This window comes from Hyla sarda, chromosome 8 (genome assembly GCF_029499605.1).
Source record: "Hyla sarda isolate aHylSar1 chromosome 8, aHylSar1.hap1, whole genome shotgun sequence".
Lineage (NCBI taxonomy): Eukaryota > Metazoa > Chordata > Amphibia > Anura > Hylidae > Hyla > Hyla sarda.
Window position 1 is genome coordinate 191988611 of NC_079196.1, and position 27083 is coordinate 192015693.

A 27083-nucleotide genomic window follows, 5' to 3' on the forward strand; every position below is an offset into this window, starting at 1 on the left:
CAGCAGAAACGCCCCACATTTTAGAAACGACACCCCTCAAGCAATGTAACAAGGGTTACAGTGAGTACTTACACCTCAGGTTTTTTGAACAGTGGGCCGTAAAGATGAAAAATTTGATTTTTTAACTCTAAAATGATATTGTTACTCCAACTTTTTCATTTTCACATGGTATAATAGGAGAAAATGGACCCCAAATTTGAAGCCCAATTTCTCCCGATTAAGGAAATGCCACATATGTGGACGTAAAGTGCTCTGCTGGCGCACTACAGGTCTCAGAACAGAAGGAGCGCCATTGGGCTTTTGGAGAGAGAATTTAATCAATTCAGATTGGCCATTTGCGGCATTTCCGGGCTGATGGGGTCTCTGATGACCCGAACGCCCAGAAAATAGGGATGATCGGAGCTGTCAGTGACAGCCCCGATCATCCTAAGGGATAGGAGCGAGGTGGCAGTGATGCCACCCCCTCCTATCCCCTATCATTAGTCAGTAAGGACTACTGACCAATGGCAGTTGAAGGCAGGGGCTTACCATGGAAACCCCCCGCTCTGCCTATCCCTTGATGTCGGGCAGAGCGGGGGGAGAAGATGGCGGCCGGTACCTGGGGACTTGCGGCGGACCCCGCCGATCATCGGTGGCATTAGCGGAGATCGGCAGCAGAGGTAGGGAGACGACGGCACGGAGCAGCAATGAAGGTAGCAGTAAAGCGATCTTTACTGCTGACTTCTAAGGGTTGCCAAACTGCAAATCCCAGCATGCCCAGAAAGCAAAAGGCTGTCTGGGCATGCTGGGAGTTGTAGTTTTTCAACATCTGGAAGAGCACAGTTTGGAGACCACTATACAGTGGTCTAAGCTATAGACCTCCAGATGTTGCAAAACTACAACTCCCAGCATGCTGAGATTGCCCAGGCATGCTGGGAGTTGTAGTACTGCAACATCTGAAGGGACAGATGTTACAGAACTACAACTCTCAGCATGCCTGGGCAGTCTGGGCATGCTTGGAGATGTAGTTTTGCAACATCTGGAGCGCTACCGTTTGGGCACCACAGTATAGTGGTCTCTAAACTGTGGCCCTAAAGATGTTGCAAAACTACAACACCCAGAATGCCGTCGGCAGTCTGGGTATGCTGGGAGCTGTAGTTTTGAACAACTGGAGGCACACTGGTTGGGAAACATTGTCTGTTTCCTAACTTAGTGTTTCCCAACCAGTGTGCCTCCAGCTGTTGCAAAACTATAACTCTCAGCATGCACTGACAGACCATGCATGCGTGGAGTTGTAGTTTTGCAACAGCTAGAGGAACACTGGTTGGGAAACACTGAGTTAGGAAACAGACAAAGTTTCCAAACCTAACTCAGTGTTTTGCAACCAGTGTGCCTCCAGCTGTTGCATAACCACAAACCTCAGCATGCACGGACAGCCAAAGGCCATGTTGGGAGCTGTAGTTTTTCAACAGCTGGAGGTTTAAACCCCCCCCCCACCCCCACCCCACCCCACCCCACCCCCAGTGTACATTCACACGGGCGGGGGTTTACAGTTAGTCTCTCGTTGCAAGTTAGAGATGCAGGAAATTTTCCGCTGCAGCTCAATCTCCCGCTGTAATCCCCCGGCAGTCTGAATGTACCCTAAAAACACTACACTACACAAAATAAAGGGTATAACACTACATATACACATACCCCTACATAGCTATTTCTCCTTTTATTCCTTATGAAAAGGTAAAGTTGGGGTGTACACCAGCCTGTTAGTGTAAATAAAATTTAAAATTTTACACTTACATGCTGGTGTTGGCACAAGAAGGAAAAGGAAAAATAGACCCCCAAAATTTGTAACACAATTTCTCCTGAGTATGGAAATACCCCATATGTGGGAGTAAAATGCCCTGCGGACGCACAACATGGCTCAGAAGTGAGATAGCACTATGTACATTTGAGACCTTAAATTGGTGATTTTACAGTGGTTCTAACATAAATGCAAAAAAATAACTACCCACATGTGACCCCATTTTGGCAAGTACACCCCTCACGGAACGTATCAAGTGGTATAGTGAACCATAGATGTTTGACGAATTTTCGTTAAAGGGGTTATCCAGGAAAAAACTTTTTTTATATACATCAACTGGCTCCAGAAAGTTAAACAGATTTGTAAATTACTTCTATAAAAAAATATTAATCCTTTCAGTACTTATGAGCTTCTGAATTTAAGGTTGTTCTTTTCTGTCCTCTCTGATGACACCTGTCTCGGGAAATGCCCAGTTTAGAAGCAAATCCCCATAGCAAACCTCTTCTAAACTGGGCGTTTCCCGAGACAGGTGTCATCAGAGAGCACTTAGACAGAAAAGAACAACCTTAACTTCAGAAGCTCAAAAGTACTGAAAGGATTAAGATTTTTTAATCGAAGTAATTTACAAATCTGTTTAACTTTCTGGAGCCAGTTGACAGATATAAAAAAAAATTACCTGGATAATCCCTTTAAAGTTGGACGTGAAAATGAAAAATGTTATTTTCTTCACTAAAATGCTGGTGTTATCCGAAATTTTTCATTTTCACAAAGGGTAATAGGAAAAAAGCCCCCCAAAATTTGTAAACCCATTTTTTATGAGTATATAAGTACTCCATGTGTGGACGTAAAGTGCTCTGCAGGCGAACTACAATGCTCAGAAGAGAAGGGGTGCCATTAGGCTTTTGGAGAGAGAATGTGTCTGGAATTTAAGGCCATGTGTGTTTACAAAGTCCCCCTAATGCCAGAACAGGGGAACCCCCCCACATGTGACCCTATTTTGGAAACTACACCCCTCACGGAATGTAATAAGGGGTACAGTGAGCATTTACACCCAACAGCTGTCTGACAGATTTTTTGAACAATGGCCCAGTGGGGTGTAAATGCTCACTGCACCCCTTATTACATTCTGAGGTGCAGTTTCCAAAATGGGGTCACATGTGGGGGGTTTCTGCTGTTCTTGCCTCATGGGAGGTTTGTAAATGTACATGGCCCCCGACTTCAATTCCAGCAAAATTCTATCTCCAAAAGTCCAATGGTGCTCCTTCTGTTCTGAGACCTGTACTGAGCCAGAAGAGCACATAACATCCACATATGGGGTGTTTTCTTAACTGGGAGAAATTGGGCTTCAAATTGTGGGGTCCATTTTCTCCTATTACACCATGTGAAAATGAAAAATTTTAGTGTTAAAAATCTAATTTTCCATTTTCACGTCTAACTTCAACGCAAAGTCATCAAACACCTGTGAGGTGTTAAGGTTCACTATACCCCTTGTTAGGTTCCTTGAGGGGTGTACTTTCCAAAATAGTATGCCATGTGGGGGGATTTTGCTGTTCTGGCACCTTGGGGACTTTCTAAATGCAACATGCCCCCCAAAAACCATTTCAGCAAAATTATATTTCAAAATTTAGCTCCTTCTTTTCTGAGCACTGTAGTTTGCCAGCAGAGCACTTAACGTCCACATATGAGGCGTTTTCTTAATCAGGAGAAATTGGGCTTACATTTTGGGGTCCATTTCCTCCTATTATCCCTTGTAAAAAAGAAAAATTTGGGGTAACACCATCATTTTAGTGTTAAAAATCAAATTTTCCATTTTCAAGTCCAACTTCAACGCAAAGTCTTCAAACACCTGTGGGGTGTTAAGGCGCACTGTACCCTTTGTTACATTCCTTGAGGGGTGTAGTTTCCAAAATAGAGTGCCATGTGTTTTATTTTATTTATTTTTGCTGTTTTGGCACCATGGGGGCTTCCTAAATGCAACATGTCCCCCAAAAACCATGACAGCAAAATTCGTTTTCAAAAATCCTACAGTGGCTCTTTCCCTCTTGAGCCATGTTGTGAGCCCACAGAGATAATTTTTGGGGGGCTTTTTCTCCTTTTACCACTTTTAAAAATGAAAAAAAAATGGGGTTGCAAAAAACGCAGATTTTGATTTTTCTCCTCCACTTTGCTGCAATTCTTGTGAAACACCTAAAGGGTTAACACACTTTTTGAAAGTCATATTGAAAACTTTGAGGGGTGTAGTTTCTATAATGGGGTCATTTATGGGGAATTTCTAACAGAAAGGCCCCTCAAATCCAGTTCAAACTTAACTGGTCCCTGAAAAATTCAGATTTTGAAATTTTCATGAAAATTATGAAAATTGCTGCTATACTTTGAAGCCCTCTTATGTCTTCAAAAAATAAAAATAGGTAAATTTTATGATGCCAACATAAAGTAGACATATTGTATTTTTGAATCAATATAAAACATTTTTAGAATATCAATTTTCCTTACAAGCAGAAAGTTTCAAAGTCAGAAAGATGTAAAATGTTTGAAATTTTCAAGACATTTTTTGATTTTTCACAAAAAAAGGATGCAAGTAGCGACAAAAATTTACCACTATGTTAAAGTAGAATATGTCACACACAAAAAAAATCTCGGAATCAGAATAACCGGTAAAAGCATCCCAGAGTTATTAATGCATAAAGTGACAGTGGTCAGAATTGCAAAAAAGGGCTCAATCCTTAAGGTAAAAAAGGGCTCAGTCCTTAAAGGGTTAACTCCTTGGGGACGGAGGGCGTATGCATACGCCCTCACGTCCGATCACCGTAGCTCGCCGGTAGTGATCGGACCGGAATGACTGCTGATATCTATCAGCAGGCATCCCGCGGCAATGCCTAGGGGGGTCCTGAGACCCCCCCCCCCCCATGTCGGCGATCGCGGCAAATCTCAGGTCAATTCAGACCTGCGATTTGCGGCGATCCAGGCCAATCGGGTCACTGGTGACCCGATCGCCCGGAAAATAAGATTAAGACAGCTCTGACCATCCTAAAGGATAGGAGCGAGGTGGCAGTGTTGCCACCCCCTCCGATCCCCTGCCATTGGTCGATCAGGCTGACGACCAATGGCAGGAGGGGTGCGGGGGGGTTAGAGTTCATTTCCCCCGCTCTGCCCACTGATCGAAGTCGGGGCAGAGCGGGGGGGGGGGGGAACACGGGCGGTGAGGGGGGAGCATCCATGAGCAGCGGTGGCGGCATCGACTTACCCGGACCGGCAGAGGCGGCATCGACGCAGGAGGAGTGCGGCCAGAAAGTGCGGCGCGCAGACGGCTGCAGTGAGGATCGCGGTAAGTGATCTTCACTGTGGCCTTCTAAAAGCTGCAAAACTACAACTCCCAGCATGCCCACACAGCCAAAGGCTGCCTGGGCATGCTGGGAGTTTAGTTTTGCAATATCTGGAGGGTCACAGTTTGGAGACCACTGTGTAGTGGTCTCTAAACTGTGGTCCTCCAGATGTTGCAAAACTACAACTTTCAGCATGCACTGACTGTCTGAGCATGCTGGGAGTTGTAGTTTTGCAACATCTGAAGTGGCACAGATTGGAGACCACTATACGGTGATCTCCAAACTGTAGCCCTCCATATGTTGCTAAAGTACAATTCCCAGCATGGCCAGACAGTCAGGGATGCTGGGCGTGTAGTTCTGCAATATCTGGCCCTTCATATGTTGCAGAACTACCACTCCCAGCATGCCTGGACAGTCTGGGCATGCTACGAGTTGTAGTTTTGCAACATCTGAAGGGCTAGAGTTTGGAGACCACTACTTAGCGGTCTCCAAACTGTTCTTCCCCAGTTGTTGCATTACTACAACTCCTAGCATGCCCAGACTGTCCAGGCATGCTGGGAGTTGTAGTTCTGCAACATGTGAAGGGCCAGATTTTGCAGAACTACATGCCCAGCATCCCTGACTGTCTGGCCATGCTGGGAATTGTAGTTTTGAAACAGCTGTTGGCACACTGGTTGGGAAACACTGATCTAGAGTTTGTTTCTTGACCCGTGTGCCTCCAGCTGTAGTGATGAGCGGCATAAACCATATTTTAGGTAGATATTCCAATCAAGCAGGTAGAAGCCCCCAGCCCGTACATAATCCCCCATTAAAGGGGTATTTCAGGATTTTTTTTATTTGACTATGCTACAGGGGCTGTAAAGTTAGTGTCATTCATAATATAGTGTCTGTACCTGTGTGTGACGGTTTTCTCAAAATTCTTCTGTGATTTTTACCCCAATATTTTATTTTACCAGCCTACAAAATGACTGTTGTCTCAGATTTTTCCCAGGTCCAATGCGGCCGAGACCTGACTCACTAGTCAGCTGATGACAGGGAGCCTGTCTGCTTCAATGGGTGGAGTGATCGCTTGGTGGGAGAGAGATCAATCTGCAACTAATGCAACAGCTGCAGGCACCCTGATTGAAAACCACACTGATTTGAATGGATGCAGCTCATTTATGTTTCAATGGGTGGGGTGGCTGATGTGTGGGAGGGAGGAAAATGGAATTATTGGATTTGTAGTAAAAAAAAAAAAAAAAAAAGAAAAGTCAAACAGGAAATACCAGTACACAAACAGTTAGCCACAGTGTTATGGTAATCTCACAACATAGCCATTTAGCCCCAAGACAAGCGCAGATCCTTCGTAAGCATGTCCATTACTGTCTGCCAGGTACGTACTAAAATCACCTTATGGTGGAGAACCCCTTTAAATAAAATCCCCCAGTAGGTAGGTATTTCAGTTAAGCAGGTAAAAGCCCTGTTTGAATTTGTATACTGTGGTGGCACTTAAGGGTTAATCCATATCAAACACAGCAGTACCATCTTACATTCAAATTGGACCGTCCTATTATTTCGTAATACAATACTACCCTCTAGTGGCCACTTGCAGAAATTACAGCTACCTGAATTGTGCCGTATTCTCAGGACTTCTCCTCCTGGTCCCATAATTACTCATTGTTGTCTGCTCTGCACGCTTATTATTTGCTCTTGATGCCTGGTCTCTCCATGTCTGGCGGAAGCATGCTGCACCCTTGCATCCGAAACACTAATAGTGACCTGTTCACCTGTGGTGAGGGTGTGATAGGGGCAGATGGAATTACCCTAGGGGAAGATGGCATTAACCCCTTGTGTTCATGACGCCAGGGTGTGGTTTTACCTCTACACCACCCGAAGGTATACCGCTGGATCCTGGGCTAGGCACCGGGGTAAATAACGACTCCGACACCAAGTTACTGAACAATGGCAGCTTTACTGAGTCAGACCGGTGTAACAGTCTATACAGCTTGGCTAGGCCCACGGATGTGACCAGTGACTTCAGAGACCTTAGGGCTTGCTGGGACCAGGGGCGGATCCAGAGTCTAGTCTCGGGAGGGGCACTATTAGAGAATTTCGTTTTGGCGGACAGAAAATAAGGTGTTGCTAAACCCCTTAAGGACCGGGGATTTTTCCGTTTTTGCATTTTCGTTTTTGCTCCTTGCCTCTAAAAAATCATAACTCTTTCAATTTTGCACCTAAAAATCTATATGATTGCTTATTTTTTGCGCCACCAATTCTACTTTGTAATGACGTCAGTCATTTTGCCCAAAAATCTACGGTGAAACAGAAAAAAAATCATTGTGCGACAAAATTGAAAGAAAACCTCAGTTGTGTAACTTTTGGGGGCTTCCGTTCCTACCCAGTAAATTTTTCGGTAAAAATGACACCTTATCTTTATTCTGTAGGTCCATACGATTAAAATGATACCCTACTTATATCGGTTTGGTTTTGTCGTACTTCTGGAAAAAATCATAACTACATGCAGGAAAATTAATACGTTTAAAATTGTCATCTTCTGACCCCTATAACTTTTTTATTTTTCTGTGTATGGGGCGGTATGAGGGCTCATTTTTTGCGCCGTGATCTGAAGTTTTTAACGGTTTTAACATTTTTGTATTGATAGGTCTTATTGATCGCTTTTTATTCATTTTTAAATTATATAAAAAGTGACCAAAAATGCACTATTTTGGACTTTGTAATTTTTTTGCGCGTACGCCATTGACCGAGCGTTTTAATTAATGATCTATTTTTATAATTCGGACATTTCCGCACGCGGTGATACCATATATGTTTATTTTTATTTACACTTTGTTTTTTTTTTATGGGAAAAGGGGGGTGATTCAAACTGTTAATAGGGGAGGGGTTAAATGATCTTTATTCACTTTTTTTTCACTTTTTTTTTGCAGTGTTATAGCTCTCATAGGGGGCTATAACACTGCACACACTGATCATTGTTATCCCATAGGGGACTATAACACTGCACACACTGATCTTTATCATTGATCACTGGTTTCTCATAGGAAACCAGTGATCGATGATTCTGCCGCTTGACTGCTCATGCCTGGATCTCAGGCACTGAGCAGTCATTCGGCGATCGGACAGCGAGGAGGCAGGTAGGGGCCCTCCCGCTATCCTGTAAGCTGTTCGGGATGCCACGATTTCGCCGCGGCTATCCCGAACAGCCCACTGAGTTAACCGGCACTTTTTACTTTCGTTTTTAGCCGCGCGGCTCAGCTCTTAGCCTATTAGCGGCGGGTCCCGGCTTCACTATGACGCCGGGCCCGCCGTGATATGTTGCGGGGTTACTGTATAACCCCGCGTTATATCACGGGAGCAGGACCAAGGTTGTACCAGTACGTCCTTGGTCCTTAAGGGGTTAAAGAACTTACAATATTATTAAATGTATCCAGTATAATAATCAAATACACCAATTGCTACAGAATGGGAAAGCGCTAAAGAAGTTTTTACCATTTAAAACTACAACTCCCAGTATGACCTAAGGGGATGCTGGGAGTTGTTGTTTCACCCATCATTACTGCAAAACTTACCAGTGATGGGACAGTCAGGACAATACACAATGATATCAGTGACTACAGGTGACGTCTTCTCTATAGTCTTTCCTTATCTAATTCAGATGGTACATACCGCCAGGTCCAGCTAAATGTTCTCACTGCAGAACTTGACGCCCAGACGGCTCCTCACTGTGTCAGCGGATTCTGATCCTCTATATGAAAACAATTATTATTAGAAACCTTCCAAACACTGTATCCTTTGAATATAATACTGACACACTGTACCCTCTGAATATAATTCTATAATTCTGGCACACTGTACCCTCTGAATATAATTCTGGCACACTGCACCCTCTAAATATAATTCTGACACACTGTACCCACTGAATATAATACTGCCACACACTGTACCCCTGAATATATTACTGCCACACACTGTACCCCCTGAATATAATACTGCCTCACACTGTACCCCCTGAATATAATACTGCCACACACTGTACCCCTGAATATATTACTGCCACACACTGTACCCCCTGAATATAATACTGCCTCACACTGTACCCCCTGAATATAATACTGCCACACACTGTACCCCTGAATATATTACTGCCACACACTGTACCCACTGAATATAATACTGCCTCACACTGTACCCCCTGAATATAATACTGCCACACACTGTACCCCTGAATATATTACTGCTACACACTGTACCCACTGAATATAATACTGCCACACACTGTACCCCTGAATATATTACTGCCACACACTGTACCCACTAAATATAATACTGCCACACACTGTACCCCTGAATATAACACTGCCACACACTGTACCCCCTGAATATAATACTGCCTCACACTGTACCCCCTGAATGTAATACTGCCACACACTGTAACCTCTGAATATATTACTACAACACACTGTACCCCCTGAATATAATACTGCCACACACTGTACCCCCTGAATATAATACTGCCACACACTGTACCCCTGAATATATTACTGCCACACACTGTACCCCTGAATATAATACTGCCACACACTGTACCCCCTGAATATAATACTGCCTCACACTGTACCCCCTGAATGTAATACTGACACACACTGTAACCTCTGAATATATTACTGCCACACACTGTACCCACTGAATATAATACTGCCTCACACTGTACCCCCTGAATATAATACTGCCACACACTGTACCCCTGAATATATTACTGCTACACACTGTACCCACTGAATATAAAACTGCCACACACTGTACCCCTGAATATATTACTGCCACACACTGTACCCACTAAATATAATACTGCCACACACTGTACCCCTGAATATAACACTGCCACACACTGTACCCCCTGAATATAATACTGCCTCACACTGTACCCCCTGAATGTAATACTGCCACACACTGTAACCTCTGAATATATTACTACAAGACACTGTACCCCCTGAATATAATACTGCCACACACTGTACCCCCTGAATATAATACTGCCACACACTGTACCCCTGAATATATTACTGCCACACACTGTACCCCTGAATATAATACTGCCACACACTGTACCCCCTGAATATAATACTGCCTCACACTGTACCCCCTGAATGTAATACTGACACACACTGTAACCTCTGAATATATTACTACAACACACTGTACCCCCTGAATATAATACTGCCACACACTGTACCCCCTGAATATAATATTGCCTCACACTGTACCCCCTGAATATAATACTGCCACACACTGTAACCTCTGAATATATTACTACAACACACTGTAACGTCAGAATATAATACTACCACACACTGTACGCTCTAAATATCCCTCTGAATACAATACTGTGATGTATTGTGGCTAATGAAAACCATACTACCCCAGAAATTCCTTATACTCTCTACCCCTCATATATAGTAATAATGCACCATCCTGTGCCCCCACATATAACCATGACCCACCCTGTTCACCCTCATAATAATAAGGCCCTCTGTCCTGTCCCCCTAGCATATAATGCCCCCCCTGTGCTGTGCCCCTCACATATAATGCCCCTGTAATGTTCCCCTCACATATAATGCCCCTGTAATGTTATAATGCCCCCTGTCCTGCACCCTCAGGGGGCATTTTAAGTAAGGGGCACAAGACAGGGGGGCATTATAAGTGAGTGGCACATGAGAGGGAGGCATTAAATGAGTATGCTTTAAAGTGTCCTCTTCTCACCCCTATAACCCTTTTATTTTTCCGCATACAGGACTATATGAGGGCTTATTTTTTTGTGCTGTGATCTGATGTTTTTGTCAGAACTGTTTTTATTGAGATTTTTTTTTTTTAGTTATTCAAGTGACCAAAAATACGCATTTCTGGACTTTGATATTTTTTCATGCTTTCACCTTTCAGTGTGCAACTTAACTATTATATTTTATTAGTTCACACATTTGTGCATGTGGCGCTACCACATATGTTTAGGGTTTATGTATAGGGTTTTCCTTACATTATTTCATTTAAAAAATGGGAACAAAGGGTGATTCATACTTTTATTAGGCAAGGGGTAAATCACATTTATTACTTTTTTTAAATGTATTTTTTTTTTTTTTTTTTTGGTCCCCATGTATAGGCTGGTATAGGCCAGTGAGAAAAGGGACATAATACTGCGGAACTATATACATAAGCTGTGCTGTACCCACTGCCCTGGCTACTATATATATATATATATATATATATATATATATATATATATATGTTTCTATGCATAAATATAGCTGCCAGGGCAGTGGGTACAGCACAGATAATCTGATGTATATAGCCCAACAGTATTATGTCCCTATATACGAATGTCTGTGCTGAACTGGCTAACACATACTACATATATTATATACGTAATATGGGACAGGCAGGGCAGAGAACACAGCACAGACATTAGCATACAGTGACATATACTGACATAACACTGCGGGGCTATATACATCAGCTGTGCTGTACCCACTGCCCTGGCTACTATATATATATATATATATGTATATGTTTCTATGCATAAATATAGCTGCCAGGGCAGTGGGTACAGCACAGATAAGCTGATGTATATAGTCCTGCAGTATTATGTCCCTATATACGTGCTGTGTGTCCTCTGAACTGGCCTATACTATATATATTATATACGTAATATGGGCCAGGCAGGGCAGAGAACACAGCACAGACATTGGTATATAGTGACATAACACTGAGGGGCGATATACATTAATTGTAGCCTTGACTACTATATACATGCATATATTTATAGCAGCCAGGGCAGTGGTACAGCACAGCTGATGTATATAGCCCCACAGTGTTTCCCAACTAGGGTGCCTCCAGCTGTTGCAAAACTACAACTCTGGTTGGCTGTCTGGGCATGCTGGTAGTTGTAGTTTTGCAACAGCTGGAGGCACCCTGTTTGAGAAACACATCACTGTATATCAATGACTGGCCCATACTGCATATACTATATGTAGTAGGCCAGAGAGGGCACAGCAGTCACTGGTATACAGGTAGTGACTGACATGCCCGGACACTGGGACCTAACTACAGACCTCCTCACCTCTGATGGCCGCCCTGCAGATCGGAGCTCCGCTGGTATGGAGGATACAGGCCGCAGAGGCTGTACAGCTGGCAGGCAGTGTCTCTCTCTCTGCGGTGAGCAGCCGGGGGAGGGGTCGGACGAGCAGGGACTAAGTTGTAGCAGCCGTCAGCTCCCTCTCTTAAAGGGGCAGCAGGAGCTGGAGCAGCGTGTGATAGGTGAGGGGACAGTGGAGCCGGGGACAGCTCCTGCTCCTCAATAATAGGGGCAGCAATCTCGGGGGGGGGGGGGGGGGCAATTGCCCCGTTGACCCCCCCCCCCCCCCCCCTGGATCCGCCACTGGCTGGGACTTATAGTGGACTTGGACAATTTGGATTCAGGCCATGCTGACTTGAGACAGGATGACTTGGACTGACTTGACTATGACAGACTATGACTGACTTCACCCCTTCTTTAGCTTTACCAGACTTTGACTTGACCTGTGGGGCAATGGAATTGAGAATCCGTGGCTGCTTGACTGACTTTAGGCCTCCTCTGGACTCCAGAAACACACCTAGGACTTGACCTCACTATTCCTCAGGGAAGACTAAGAGAAACAGAAGAGGCTCCACACACGACTTATATGGGTGAGATTCTGAGGGGTCCCATAGGTCACCCTTAGGTCACATGGTCACTGACACCTCACTGGGTTACAATCACATGACAACAGGTTAATCACATGTCAACTATTCTTAAAGCTATAACACATTGCAGGTATATTACAGGAGATAACACACATACAAATGAATATGCAAGGGGAACAGATGCAGGGGGGCCCAGGGGACACTGTAGGGAGGCTGCCTGACAGGGCAGCAAGGGTACAGGGGTGCAACTCCAGTACTGGGCCACCACAAACCTTTATTACTTTGGCCTGCCTCCTGCACGCTATATCCTCCTGACACGTTTATCCACAGATGAGGGCGGGAATAACTCTGAATGCGCTAATACAAGAGCCACAATGATGAGCTCTGCCCATGACCCCTCTCTGGACTCTCAGGACAAATAATCCCCCCCAATGGATGTATTCCAGTGTCCGGCAAAACAATCTTCTATTCCTACACAGGAACCAAATCGATTGACTAGTCCTCCCACCGCTCCTTCCGGATGTCCGGTCAGTATCACACTGTGCACATCAACTTATATATTCTTTATGTTTTGTCACTGTGCTCACGTTTGTGTTCTTTTTATGTACACTAGGATTTGGTCAGGGTGCGGTAGCCCTTCTGGGTGTCCTTCCTGCCAGTCTAGGGGAGGTGTGTGTGGCCATTAGGTTCCTCACCTCCCTGTCTTGGCAGGAATGCTGAACCGGTTTTACTGTTTTTTCGGTGGCAACTTGGTTAACACCTGGTTGTTTGCCAGAAGCACTTTTCGGTCCCAGAGTAGCTTTGTATAAGGGGACATTGTACCTGGAACCTTGCAGGTGCCTTTTGGCCCGGAGGGGAAGGGTCTGGTTTGTTGGGGAACCTCTTTCCTTTTGGAGAAGGGCTTGCAATGGACTGCATCCTCGTGCACATTTTTTTGTGTGAACACTTGCACTTTTTACTTGCACTTGGGTGACTTGAGAGCAGGCCTGGACCTCCTTTGGCTGTCCAGGCATGCTGGGAGTTGTAGTTATGCAACAGCTGGATGCACACTGCTTAGTGTATTGGTCTATACAGCTCTTAAAGGGGTACTCCGGTGCTTAGACATCTTAACCCCTATCCAAAGGATAGGGCATAAGATGCCTGATCGCGGGAGTCCCGCCGCTGGGGAACCCCGTGATCTTGCACGTGGCACCCCGCTTGTAATCAGTCCCCGAAGCATGTTCGCTCCGGGTCTGATTACTGTCGACCACAGGGCCGGCAGCGTGTGACGTTACGCCTCCGCCCCCGTGTGATGTCACGCTCCGCCCCTCAATGCAAGCCTACGGGAGGGGTCGTGATAGCTGCCACGCCCCCTCCCATAGGCTTGCATTGAGGGGCGGAGCGTGAGGTCACACGGGGGCAGAGGTGTGACGTCACACGCCGTCGGCCCTGTGGTCGCCGGTAATCAGACCCGGAGCGAACACGCTCCGGGGACTGATTACAAACAGGGTGCCGTGTGCAAGATCACGGGGGTCCCCAGCAGCGGGACTCACGCGATCAGGCATCTTATCCCCTATCCTTTGGATAGGGGATAAGATGTCTAAGCACCGGAGAACCCCTTTAAAATACGTAGTTATAGGATGAATTAAAGGGTATTCTGACCATAGACATCTTATCCTCTATCCAAACGATAGGTGATAAGATGTCATATCGCGGGGGGTGGGGGGCACGATCTCCCTGCAGCACCCACATCCAATGCCAGGCTGCTGCTCCAGTATCTGGGACGGAAGACGTAATGTCACGCCACACCCCCTCCACTCATGTCTATGGGAGGGGGCGTGAGGTCTCCAGTCATGGAAACACAGAGGTTTGGATAGGTTCCTTTGGATAGGAGATAAGATATCTATGGCCGGAATACCCCTTTAATAATGAAGAATAAATATCTGTAATAATGCATTTATTAAACATATACCTTGGCATTATGTATGTTTGGGTTAAAATGAAGAGTAACATAGTAAACACAGAGTAAACATAGGGTGGCTAAAGGGAGAGAGTTACTCATTAACCGATGTATCCTGTAAACTCTCATACAGCAATAATATCTGTAAATGAACATGATTTCTTTTATGATTTTTCATGTTTGTTTATTATAAAATCTCCCTTTTATCTGTTGACTATATAAAGCTGTATAGCTGCTGAGACCAGCACTGATCTTAGGAAAGCTAAAGACCTATGATGGCTGGCTTGTTCTCGCTAATAACAGGTTCTGTCTCCATATACCTGGCACTAAGTACATTACTGATGCTTATATTCTTGGTGCACTTTATTACTAGACAGAAGAAGTCTCCGTATAACTTTCCTCCAGGTCCAACGCCGCTACCTCTCATAGGAAACCTTCACCAATTGGACTTCAAAAGACAGGACCTCTCTCTGCTGAAGGTGACCTCAAAACTTTCCCAAAATTTCAACCAAGCTTGTATTTGTATGGATGTGATTTGGGCTGCAATGTCAATGCACAGGCTCCCATGTTGTAGTTGGGTACAATTTATTCTCAAACCTTTGGTGTTTCAGAGAAATCATTAGGGAAGCCGAGAACAGGTTGAAAAGTTAAGGAGAGGCCTCTTTATTGTCTTCTCCTCGCTGGGCTTGATTGACAGGATAATACGTTATTATAGTAGTTGGCATTATTATCAATATTTATTAGTTTAGTCATATACATATGTTTTTATTATGTCTTATAGGGATCATGGGGGTTGGTAGTAGTAGTCCCATAAGAAAGCAGATGGTAGTGTCACATTGCAGGGTGGCATAGCTTACCTGGTAGAGATGTCCTGATGCCATTTTTTTTAAGACCCAGTACATGGGGGCATCCTTTTTTAAGTACAAGGGGGCATCCTCTAAGTTTAGAGGAAAGAAGGTTTCTACACTAGCACAGACGGGGGTTCTTTACTGTAAGAGCAGTGAAACTGTGGAATTCTCTCCCGGAGGAGGTGGTCATGGTGAACACTGTAAAATAATTCAAAAGGGGTCTGGATGCATTCTTGGAGAATAATAACATCGCTGGTTATGTATATTAGATTTATAGGGACAGAACGTTGATCCAGGGAATTATTCTGATGCCATATTTGGAGTCGGAAAGGAATTTTTACCTCTAGTATGAGGGTTTTTGCCTTCCTCTGGATCAACTCAGTAGGGACTTATTAGGGTTATAGGTTGAACTTGATGGACTCTGGACTTTTTTCAACCTTATGAACTATGTTACTATATTACCAGTACCAATACTCTTTTTCGAATACTTGCCAATACCAATTAGTGATACTTTTTTTTTATGTCATGTGACAATTTTCCAAGCATTTTTTTTTATTGGAAAACAACTAAAAATAACTAAAACATTTGTATTTGTTTTCTTCACCCCATAGGTGACTATTATTATGGCATACATAATTGTTTGTCCCTATACCTGTCTGGCATAACCACCCGGCATGAGTGCTAACCCAGCTTTCCCAGTCTCCTAAAGAGACTGTCTTGTGTAGCAGCCATGTAGGAGTGGAGATAAGAGAAGAACCAGATTGTCACACTAGTATTCTGTCATTCAAGAGTCTTAGACTATGTTTACACGATGGAATGTGCGGTTGGGGGGCAGTAGCATTGATTTTGCGGTCGGGAGCAGTAGCATTGATTTTGCGGTTGGGGGCAGTAGCATTGATTTTGCGGTTGGGGGCAGTAGCATTGATTTTGCGGTTGGGGCAGTAGCATGGATTTTGCGGGTGGGGGTCAGTAGCATGGATTTTGCGGTTGGGGGGCAGTAGCATTGATTTTGCGGTTGGGGGGCAGTAGCATTGATTTTGCGGGTGGGGGTCAGTAGCATTGATTTTGCGGTTGGGGGGCAGTAGCATTGATTTTGCGGTTGGGGGGCAGTAGCATTGATTTTGAGGTTGGGGGGCAGTAGCATTGATTTTGCGGTTGGGGGCAGTAGCATTGATTTTGCGGTCGGGAGCAGTAGCATTGATTTTGCGGTTGGGGGCAGTAGCATTGATTTTGCGGTTGGGGGCAGTAGCATTGATTTTGCGGTTGCGGGCAGTAGCATTGATTTTGCGGTTGGGGGCAGTAGCATTGATTTTGCGGTGGGGGGCAGTAGCATTGATTTTGCGGTTGGGGGCAGTAACATTGATTTTGCAGTTGGGGGCAGTAGCATTGATTTTGCGGTGGGGGGCAGTAGCATTGACTTTGCGGTTGGGGGCAGTAGTATTGATTTTGTGGTTGAGGGCAGAAGCATTGATTTTGCGGTGGGGGGGCAGTAGCATTTATTTTGCGGTTGGGGGCAGTAGCATTGATTTTGCGGTTGGGGGCAGTAGCATTGATTTTGCGGTGGGGACAGTAGCATTGATTTTGCGGTGGGGGGCAGTAGCATTGATTTTGCGGTTGGGGGCAGTAGCATTGATTTTGCGGTTGGGGGGCAGTATCATTGATTTTGCGGTTGGGGGGCAGTAGCATTGATTTTGCGGTGGGGGGGCAGTAGCATTGATTTTGCGGTTTGGAGGCAGTAGCATTGATTTTGCGGTTGGGCGGCAGTAGCATTGATTTTGCAGTTGGGGCAGTAGCATTGATTTTGCGGTTTGGGGGGCAGTAGCATTGATTTTGCGGTTGGGGGCAGTAGCATTGATTTTGCGGTTGGGGGGCAGTATCATTGATTTTGCGGTTGGGGGGCAGTAGCATTGATTTTGCGGTGGGGGGCAGTAGCATTGATTTTGCGGTTTGGAGGCAGTAGCATTGATTTTGCGGTTGGGCGGCAGTAGCATTGATTTTGCAGTTGGGGCAGTAGCATTGATTTTGCAGTTTGGGGGGCAGTAGCATTGATTTTGCGGTTGGGGGCAGTAGCATTGATTTTGCGGTTGGGGGCAGTAGCATTGATTTTGCGGTTGGGGGGCAGTATCATTGATTTTGCGGTTGGGGGGCAGTAGCATTGATTTTGCGGTGGGGGGGCAGTAGCATTGATTTTGCGGTTTGGAGGCAGTAGCATTGATTTTGCGGTGGGGGGCAGTAGCATTGATTTTGCGGTTGGGGGCAGTAGCATTGATTTTGCGGTTGGGGGCAGTAGCATTGATTTTGCGGTTGGGGGCAGTAGCATTGATTTTGCGGTTGGGGGGCAGTATCATTGATTTTGCGGTTGGGGGGCAGTAGCATTGATTTTGCGGTGGGGGGGCAGTAGCATTGATTTTGCGGTTTGGAGGCAGTAGCATTGATTTTGCGGTTGGGCGGCAGTAGCATTGATTTTGCGGTTGGGCGGCAGTAGCATTGATTTTGCAGTTGGGGCAGTAGCATTGATTTTGCGGTTTGGGGGGCAGTAGCATTGATTTTGCGGTTGGGGGCAGTAGCATTGATTTTGCGGTTGGGGGCAGTAGCATTGATTTTGCGGTTGGGGGGGCAGTATCATTGATTTTGCGGTTGGGGGGCAGTAGCATTGATTTTGCAGTTGGGCGGCAGTAGCATTGATTTTGCAGTTGGGGCAGTAGCATTGATTTTGCGGTTGGGGGGGCAGTAGCATTGATTTTGCGGTTGGGGGCAGTAGCATTGATTTTGCAGTTGGGAGGCAGTAGCATTGATTTTGCGGTGGGGGGCAGTAGCATTGATTTTGCGGTGGGGGATCAGTAGCATTGATTTTGCGGTTGGGAGGCAGTAGCATTGATTTTGCGGTTGCGGGGCAGTAGCATTGATTTTGCGGTGGGGTGGCAGTAGCATTGATTTTGCGGTGGGGGGGCAGTAGCATTGATTTTGCGGTGGGGGGGGCAGTAGCATTGATTTTGGGGTTGGGAGGCAGTAGCATTGATTTTGCGGTGGGGGGCAGTAGCATTGATTTTGCGGTTGGGAGGTAGTAGCATTGATTTTGCGGTTGGGAGGCAGTAGTATTGATTTTGCGGTGGGAGGGGCAGTAGCATTGATTTTGCGGTTGGGAGGCAGTAGCATTGATTTTGCGGTTGGGCGGCAGTAGCATTGATTTTGCGGTTGGGCAGCAGTAGCATTGATTTTGCAGTTGGCGGCAGTAGCATTGATTTTGCGGTGGGGGGCAGTAGCATTGATTTTGCGGTTTGGGGGGCAGTAGCATTGATTTTGCGGTTGGGGGCAGTAGCATTGATTTTGCGGTTGGGGGCAGTAGCATTGATTTTGCGGTTGGGGGGCAGTATCATTGATTTTGCGGTTGGGGGGCAGTAGCATTGATTTTGCGGTGGGGGGGCAGTAGCATTGATTTTGCGGTTTGGAGGCAGTAGCATTGATTTTGCGGTTGGGCGGCAGTAGCATTGATTTTGCAGTTGGGGCAGTAGCATTGATTTTGCAGTTTGGGGGGCAGTAGCATTGATTTTGCGGTTGGGGGCAGTAGCATTGATTTTGCGGTTGGGGGCAGTAACATTGATTTTGAGGTTGGGGGGCAGTATCATTGATTTTGCGGTTGGGGGGCAGTAGCATTGATTTTGCGGTGGGGGGGCAGTAGCATTGATTTTGCGGTTTGGAGGCAGTAGCATTGATTTTGCGGTGGGGGGCAGTAGCATTGATTTTGCGGTTGGGGGCAGTAGCATTGATTTTGCGGTTGGGGGCAGTAGCATTGATTTTGCGGTTGGGGGCAGTAGCATTGATTTTGCGGTTGGGGGGCAGTATCATTGATTTTGCGGTTGGGGGGCAGTAGCATTGATTTTGCGGTGGGGGGGCAGTAGCATTGATTTTGCGGTTTGGAGGCAGTAGCATTGATTTTGCGGTTGGGCGGCAGTAGCATTGATTTTGCAGTTGGGGCAGTAGCATTGATTTTGCGGTTTGGGGGGCAGTAGCATTGATTTTGCGGTTGGGGGCAGTAGCATTGATTTTGCGGTTGGGGGCAGTAGCATTGATTTTGCGGTTGGGGGCAGTATCATTGATTTTGCGGTTGGGGGGCAGTAGCATTGATTTTGCGGTGGGGGAGCAGTAGCATTGATTTTGCGGTTTGGAGGCAGTAGCATTGATTTTGCAGTTGGGCGGCAGTAGCATTGATTTTGCAGTTGGGGCAGTAGCATTGATTTTGCGGTTGGGGGGGCAGTAGCATTGATTTTGCGGTTGGGGGCAGTAGCATTGATTTTGCGGTGGGGGCAGTAGCATTGATTTTGCAATTGGGGGCAGTAGCATTGAATTTGCGGTTGGGGGCAATAGCATTGATTTTGCGGTGGGGGGCAATAGCATTGATTTTGCGGTGGGGGGCAGTAGCATTGATTTTGCAGTTGGGGGCAGTAGCATTGATTTTGCGGTGGGCGGGCAGTAGCATTGATTTTGCGGTGCGGGGGCAGTAGCATTGATTTTGGGGTTGGGAGGCAGTAGCATTGATTTTGCGGTGGGGGGGCAGTAGCATTGATTTTGCGGTTGGGAGGTATTAGCATTTATTTTGCGGTTGGGAGGCAGTAGTATTGATTTTGCGGTGGGGGGGCAGTAGCATTGATTTTGCGGTTGGGAGGCAGTAGCATTGATTTTGCGGTTGGGCGGCAGTAGCATTGATTTTGCGGTTGGGCGGCAGTAGCATTGATTTTGCGGTTGGGCGGCAGTAGCATTGATTTTGCAGTTGGCGGCAGTAGCATTGATTTTGCGGTGGGGGCAGTAGCATTGATTTTGCGGTGGGGGCAGTAGCATTGATTTTGCAATTGGGGGGCAGTAGCATTGATTTTGCGGTTGAGGGCAGTAGCATTGATTTTGTGGTTGGGGGCAGTAGCATTGATTTTGCGGTTGGGGGCAGTAGCATTGATTTTGCGGTTGGGGGCAGTATCATTGATTTTGCGGTTGGGGGCAGTAGCATTGATTTTGCGGTTGGGGGACAATAGCATTGATTTTGTGGTGGGGGGGCAGTAGCATTGATTTTGCGGTTTGGAGGCAGTAGCATTGATTTTGCGGTTGGGCGGCAGTAGCATTGATTTTGCAGTTGGGGCAGTAGCATTGATTTTGCGGTTGGGGGGGCAGTAGCATTGATTTTGCGGTTGGGGGCAGTAGCATTGATTTTGCGGTTGGGGGCAGTAGCATTGATTTTGCGGTGGGGGATCAGTAGCATTGATTTTGCGGTTGGGAGGCAGTAGCATTGATTTTGCGGTTGCGGGGCAGTAGCATTGATTTTGCGGTGGGGTGGCAGTAGCATTGATTTTGCGGTGGGGGGCAGTAGCATTGATTTTGCGGTGGGGGGGCAGTAGCATTGATTTTGGGGTTGGGAGGCAGTAGCATTGATTTTGCGGTGGGGGGCAGTAGCATTGATTTTGCGGTTGGGAGGCAGTAGCGTTGATTTTGCGGTTGGGAGGCAGTAGCATTGATTTTGCGGTGGGGGGGCAGTAGCATTGATTTTGCGGTGGGGGGGGCAGTAGCATTGATTTTGCGGTTGGGAGGCAGTAGCATTGATTTTGCGGTTGGGAGGCAGTAGCATTGATTTTGCGGTTGGGAGGCAGTAGCATTGACTTTGCGGTGGGGGGCAGTAGCATTGATTTTGCGGTTGGGAGGCAGTAGCATTGATTTTGCGGTTGGGAGGCAGTAGCATTGATTTTGCGGTGGGGGGCAGTAGCATTGATTTTGCGGTTGGGCGGCAGTAGCATTGATTTTGCGGTTGGGGCAGTAGCATTGATTTTGCGGTTGGGGCAGTAGCATTGATTTTGCAGTTGGGGCAGTAGCATTGATTTTGCGGTTGGGGCAGTAGCATTGATTTTGCGGTTGGGGGGCAGTAGCATTGATTTTGCGGTTGGGGGGCAGTAGCATTGATTTTGCGGTTGGGGGGCAGTAGCATTGATTTTGCGGTTGGGGGCAGTAGCATTGATTTTGCGGTTGGGGGGCAGTAGCATTGATTTTGCGGTGGGGGGCAGTAGCATTGATTTTGCGGTTGGGGGTAGTAGCATTGATTTTGCGGTTGGGGGCAGTAGCATTGATATTGCGGTTGGGAGCAGTAGCATTGATTTTGCGGTTGGGGGCAGTAGCATTGATTTTGGGGTTGGGGGGCAGTAGCATTGGTTTTGGGGTTGGGGGGCAGTAGCATTGATTTGGGAGCAGTAGCATTGATTTTGCGGTTGGGGGCAGTAGCATTGATTTTGAGGTTGGGGGGCAGTAGCATTGATTTTGCGGTGGGGGGGGCAGTAGCATTGATTTTGCGGTTGGGGGCAGTAGCATTGATTTTGCGGTTGGGGGCAGTGGCATTGATTTTGCGTTTGGGGGCAGTAGCATTGATTTTGCGGTTGGGGGCAGTAGCATTGATTTTGCGGTTGGGGGCAGTAGCATTGATTTTGAGGTTGGGAGGCAGTAGCATTGATTTTGCGGTTGGGAGGCAGTAGCATTGATTTTGCGGTTGGGAGGCAGTAGCATTGATTTTGCGGTTGGGCGGCAGTAGCATTGATTTTGCGGTTGGGGCAGTAGCATTGATTCCTGCATATCTTCTTTTCATATTTCCTTGTATTGAGTAGTCATCTCTGTCTTCGCTGTATGGTATAGTCTATCTGCTGACTTGCACACTAGTACGTAATATTGTTTTCATGATACTATTTAATTGATTTTGTTATTTAGTATATTTATATAAAAATTATACTGATTCATTTAGGCTTGCACAACATATATTTGGATATATACTTGTTGTAGTGCAGCCTAAATGTTTATTTTGGCAGGCACACAACCCTGTATTATTGCCTATATTAAAATCAAATCATTACGTTACATGATACTTTGTTTTATTATAGTGCTGCCATAATGTACAATTGCCTTTGCACATAATTGTGTATGCTAAGTGTATGATTTTGCACAAAATGGCGTATGCTCAATATATAATTATTTATGGACATTTATCAACGGGTTTAGTCAGGTTTTCTTTACTATAATTGTCGCAAAATTGTCGCAGCTGCGACTACGCGATTTTTCGTGCGACATTTTGACTGGAAATCGAGAAAAGCAAGTTTTCCTAAAATTTACTATGTAGTAATAATTTTAAAATGGACTATGGGTAGTCAGGTATTTATTAACTGCGACAGTCGCAACTGCGCAAAAAAAAGTCGCAACAGCGTTAAAAATTTACTACATTTACTCCAGCTCAAACATGGAGCAGAAAAAGCTACCACCAAAGTAAAAAAGGAAAAATTGCTTACGTGAATGAAAATTATCAACAGCCTGAAACCAATTGATAAATAAGTCACACATAAGCAAAACAAAAGTAAGGAAAAAATTACTAATAAAAAAAGAATACATAAGCAAAGATTGATAAATGTCCCTCATTGTGTATATATATATGCACGCAAATCACATATTTGAGTGTGGTTTAATCTATGATTGCGGACTTTACGCTATTTGTATATTTGCATGAAACCTGTGCAAATGGCTTTGGTGGTATTCACTGTGTAATCTAACACTGTCTAATGCAGTCGCGCAAATGGCGTGGTGGTATATATTGCATATTCTGCTCAACATGGTATTGGGGATTGGGTATGTGGTTGTACGCAATTGAAGAAAGCAATGCTTAGAGTGTGCGCATGCTTAGTCAGCTTGAATTTACAAGTGGTGTCCCAGCACCAGAGGCTGTCCTGTGGCTTCGGGTGGCTTCGGGCAGATCTGCAGCACCAGTGTTGGGCCCACTGAGAGACTTCTTGTCATATTAATTATGTTTTGCACTTAACCAAGAATGAATATATTTTTCTTATTATTTTGTTGCTGTTATTCTCATGTATGTTATTTATGTGTTGCTGTTCCCTTATAGAGGTATTCCAGGAAAAAACTTTTTTTTTTATATATATCAACTGGCTCCAGAAAGTTAAACAGATTTGTAAATTACTTCTATAATTTTTTTTTTATCCTTTTAGTACTTATGAGCTTCTGAAGTTAAGGTTGTTCTTTTCAGTCTAAGTCCTCTCTGATGACACCTGTCTCGGGAAACGCCCAGTTTAGAAGAGGTTTGCTATGGGGATTTGCTTCTAAACTGGGCGTTTCCCGAGACAGGTGTCCTCAGAGAGCACTTAGACAGAGCTCTTCTCCCCTACTCCCGTTCTTCTGCAGGCAGCGACGCCCCCTCTGCTTGATTGATGGGCATTGTTCCGCTCACTGAACAGACGGAGCAGAGCGATGATGCGGCCCATCAATCAAGCGGAGGGGGCATCGCTCCCGGCCGAAGAACGGGAGTAGGGGAGAAGAGCTCCCCGCCCAGGTGACTACTTACGGCGGTGGCGGTGACTAGTTTATAACTTCATATCTTCACCATCCCTGGGGGCAGGAGCGTCCCCCGGGAATGGTGAAAATAAAGATTTTATCCTATATAATGCTTTGCCAAGCGTTATATAGTGTAAAATCTGATGATTGGTTCCCTTTAATCAGGAATACTAAGAGGAAAGTCTCTAGTGTGCTTTTCACATATTTAAGTGACATTACAGACAGGATACATTCTAACAAGCTTGTTCAGTACAGTGGAAGTAAAATATGTTGGCGTAAAGGGGAACTCTGGACGAAAGAAAACAAAATAACTGGAGCCATAAAGTTATACAGATTTATGCTGTGCACATCAACTTTCAAAAAAAGTACTTGTCATAGGGGGCATGCCCTTTTACCCATGACAAAACGATTACAGTTTACATCAGCAAACAGGCTCCGAGCTGGCAGAGATTTCTAAGGCCGCCGCTCATACAGCCTCACATGTGCCAGATTTATTGTCTAACATTCTACTTTCAATAAAACCGCGCAGCTGCCATGGGCAAATTTTTACATTTGTGTCCTATTCATCTGGAATATCCACATTTAGATGAATAGAACGAATTTATAGTCATAGAAATTTCTGCAACAAATCTGCCATGTGTGAACATACCCTATTAGGCTAGATTTCCATGCCCATTCTGCCGAACTGCGTCTTTTCTATAAAAATGCAAGATGTTAGCTGCAAGTCAATAGGGAACCGCAAAATGCCTTTTTTTTTTTTAATCCTTTTGACGTTTTTTTTTTTGCAATTTGGGGTTTCCTGGCAGTTTTTGAAAAATGACCTCATGTTGAGATTTTGGCATTTTTTTGGGAAAATCTTGGCATTTTTCTTCCACAGAAGTTTTGCAGGTTACGTAGGTTACAATTAAATGGTACAGTAAGGATGGAAAAAATAGTTGGGAATGAAATTTATATTATTTAGAACTAAATTTGTATAAATTTTCGATCACGGATCAAATGCAGTCGGCAATATAAAAAATGGATAAAGGGGCCATGTATTTGTAAGAATAATATATTTTTTTAAATTTTGGGAAACTTGTTTTTTATTAATAATGTATTTTCATAATGTGTTTTATAAAGGGTGTGTGATTTTAATAACTTTTCAACTTTATTCTGTTTTATTTCCGACATTATTTAGGTACTAATACTACTCCCAGCATGGAACAGACTGGGAGCTGTAGTACCTGCACTAAGAGACAGATCGCAGCGAGTGTCACTACTGACACCTGTTGCAATCATCCTTTATAATCTGGCGGCACCTCCGCTCTCCTGCCCTGCACTGTACTCCTCTTTGATGTGAAGTTCTCTTCACATCACAGATCCATATATGCCGCTGAGAGTTTTGATTGGCCGGCACCATCCGGTGCAAGAAATGCATTTTCCACACAAAGATAAAAACACCAGAAAAAAATGCAGGAAAATCAGTGGCATTTTTGGGGAGTTTTTTCAGGCATTTTTTGTAAAAAAAAAATAAAATAAAACACCAGAAAAAGAACCAAGTGGAACCCTAGCCTGAGGTTGTTTTTCAAAATCTGCCAGGAAGCCCAAAATTGCAAAATGAAAAAAATAAAAAGCCAAAAGAATAAAAAATACACCAAACTGAAAACGTCAAGTGGATATGGCATTTTGTAGTTCCCTATTGACTTGCAGCTAACATCTGGCCACAGTGTTTTTTCACCGAAAAAAAACCCACTGTGCTGCAGAATTGGTGCTTTTATTGTTTTTTTGGTTAAAAAAAAAGTGGAAACCTAGCCTTACACAAGATATGCAGCCGATGGCCAATGATTTGTCAGCAGATCAGAATGGCAGCCAACAAACAGGCATCGGTTTGTTTTTTGGATGACTGCTAGCCCTATTAGTCTGGGTTCACATGTATCAGGCATCCGGCATAGTTTTCCTTTGGCGTGCACCGGAGGTAAACTGATGCTAGAACTGATCCTATTCATTTGAATGAGACAGTTCACAATCATCCAGCATCCCAATTTTGAGGCTGGATGGTAGGACACGCCAGACAGCATCAGAAAGGGGAACGCAACTTGATGAACTCTCCTGTCAGGTGCCAGAAACAGTGGATGCTGGATACCATACAACTGATGACAACTGATGCACGTTGTCATCAGTTGCAGCATCAGTTGCGTCAAGATTTAGGCTGAGTTCACCTATGCCGAATATGTGAACCCAGCTATAGGGTAGGTTCAGACAGGCGGATCCAGAGCGTATTTTAAGCTGCAGATCTGCAGGGTGACTCAATATGCCGCTACAAGCAGACACACTGCTGCGATGTGAGAGTCGCCGTGCATGCGCCGCTCCTTGAGCTAGACCGAGAGCAACCGCGATGTGCGAGTATACTGCACATGCACGCGGCGACTCTCCCATAGCAGTGTGTCTGCTCCTAGCGGCGTATTGTCGCTCCAAGCAGGCACATCTGAGGCACCCTGTAGGGGTCCATCATCGGCAGTTCCGCAGCGTAAAATACGCTGTGGATCCGCCTGTCTGAACGCACCCATAAACTGAGAATTGGATACAATTCTATCTAGTCTAGACAATGCTATACAGGCTGGACTCCAGACCGATACAATGTACAAACTATTTTTTTTTCACACACTTCATTTAGTTATATCCCTTACATGCTGATGTACATCCATGAAAATGTCATTCAACAGATCGTTCCATCAGCCTGCCCTACTGCTAGATTCTGTAAAGTGAGTTTGATGACAAAACAGTATATATCCCCATTATTATTTACAATTTATTATTTCTTACTGCTGGTGTCAGTGACACCACAAGCCCATACAGTTGCTCTTTCTTCCTAGTATGAATGTCTTATAAAGGTGAGGTATTTTTGTTGGTATGTTTTGTTGTGCACCCTGTGATCTGAGTTGTATCAGTTTTGTGTTATTTATTCTGTTTCAGCTTTCAGAAAAATATGGCCCCATATTCACCATTCACTTGGGTATGAATAAGGCCGTAGTGCTCACCGGACTGGAGACCATAAAGGAAGCCCTTGTGGAGGAAGCGGACACATTCTCAGACAGAGCTTTTTTCCCTATATTTCATGATATCCAAGGGGGAAATGGTACGGAATCCTTTTT

General features: G+C 45.1%; 1 protein-coding gene across 1 annotated transcript in view; it reads left to right on the forward strand.

Annotated features, from left to right (window-relative positions):
• Positions 1 to 15024: 15024 nt before the first annotated feature.
• LOC130285205 (cytochrome P450 2W1-like) overlaps positions 15025 to 27083 on the forward strand; it is a 56950-nt gene continuing 44891 nt past the window's right edge. Inside the window, exons 1-2 of the mRNA XM_056536527.1 lie at positions 15025 to 15228; positions 26905 to 27067. Coding sequence (XP_056392502.1) covers positions 15025 to 15228; positions 26905 to 27067 — 367 coding nt within the window. The remainder of the gene's footprint in view (positions 15229 to 26904; positions 27068 to 27083) is intronic.